At 35.5% G+C, this 1,433-nt stretch overlaps 1 protein-coding gene across 1 annotated transcript; it reads left to right on the forward strand.

Moving 5' to 3' along the window:
• Positions 1–22: 22 nt before the first annotated feature.
• Positions 23–1,416, forward strand: LOC111384148 (SH3 domain-containing protein 1-like; the record flags this gene model as incomplete). The annotated part of the gene is made up of 3 exons (XM_023008400.1): positions 23–967; positions 1,111–1,180; positions 1,263–1,416. Coding segments are annotated over exons 1-3 (356 nt in total), but the record flags the coding sequence as incomplete, so codon positions are not given.
• Positions 1,417–1,433: the final 17 nt, after the last annotated feature.

Below are 1,433 nucleotides of genomic sequence, written 5' to 3' on the forward strand. Positions count from 1 at the left end.
AACCTCATGTTTTCAAGATGTAATTGTCGCTGGAAGATGCTACTTTTTTTGTTTTCTTTTTCACACCTTCTCCTCCCCCACCAAGGGACAAGTTCTGGGATGAAGCCCAGCTTTAAATTTTTTTCTTTACTAATCTATGTGAGGCAACTGCTTTTCTCCCCGTTCCCCCCAAGCAATAATTCAGTGAATAACAAAATAGACCTCTCTACCTAGGATGACATGTATAAAAGAGAGATACCTTCTGTATAAAACACAATTATTCAGAAAGTTGGTATGTATTAACTTGAAACATTATAGAATAAATCAGAGTGCAATGCTTAAATAAATAAATATCTTGAGCTGGTGATATCAAGCCCTGCTGGTAAGCTTGGTCAATTATAAATCTTAGATGTTTTACCTAGAGTTCTTTTTTACCTTTTCTTGGCCAAAACAGTTGCAATATGGATGATCTTTGAGCTCAAGGACTTTTAATTATGAGTGTCTTTGCTAAAATAAATTCAGACAGAAAGCTAAAACGGTTATAGCCCCAGCAAAGGTGGACTTTATGTGTACCTTCCAAGTTGCCTAGTCCACATCTCTTTATTTTTAAGTAATTATATGAATGGAATATGTCAATTTTGTGACGTTTAATGTTCATGAACAGTATTTTCATCTTTGTTTTAATCTTATGTAATCTCTGAATGGACTTCTTCTGTTATCATTAGTCACTTTCTGGTTATACTTCATTTTGGAGTTGCTACTTATATAGTAAATGGAGAATGAACAACATTTTTATCAAGCATGGAAGCGTTTGATTGTTCTTGGCTTTTGATGTATTTCATTTGAAGAGATATTAATGTTCCTTACTTGGCAGGCAATTTTGAGACAGCTGGGTCACTTGGGCCAGGAAGCGGTTATGATTGATGAAGCTGGAATACAGTGTCATCAACAACTTCAGAATTTATACAAATCTACCCGGGCAGCCAAGGTAAAATTCATGAGGTATACCTATTTTTATGTGATTTGCTTTACTGGTTTCTGAATCTGGTTAATTCTCCTATACAACTTCATCTGTCACATTTAAAGGAGCTTTTTATGTGAGAAGAGTCTTAAATTCTTAATGTTACACAGCATTTCCAGAAGGATATTGTTCGTGGGGTAGAGGGATTTATTACCACTGGCAAAAAACAAATGGAGATAGGTCTGTAAGCTTTTTCCCTTCTCTAAAGTTTATTCAATGATGAGGCACGTAGATGATAAAAATTTCAACTTGACTAGTGTAGCCAGAAAGTTGGCTGAAGATTGTTGCAAATATGGTATTGAGAATCAAGATGCTGATACTCCCCTTGCAAGGGCTGCCTTGGATTTTGGTACCTCACATACGTCAATGGAAGATCAAAGAGAAACTATGCTTGGGATTCTTGGATATCAGGTAAGGTATTTTGTTATATTAG

This window comes from Olea europaea, unplaced genomic scaffold (genome assembly GCF_002742605.1).
Source record: "Olea europaea var. sylvestris unplaced genomic scaffold, O_europaea_v1 scaffold28550, whole genome shotgun sequence".
Classification (NCBI taxonomy): Eukaryota; Viridiplantae; Streptophyta; class Magnoliopsida; order Lamiales; family Oleaceae; genus Olea; species Olea europaea.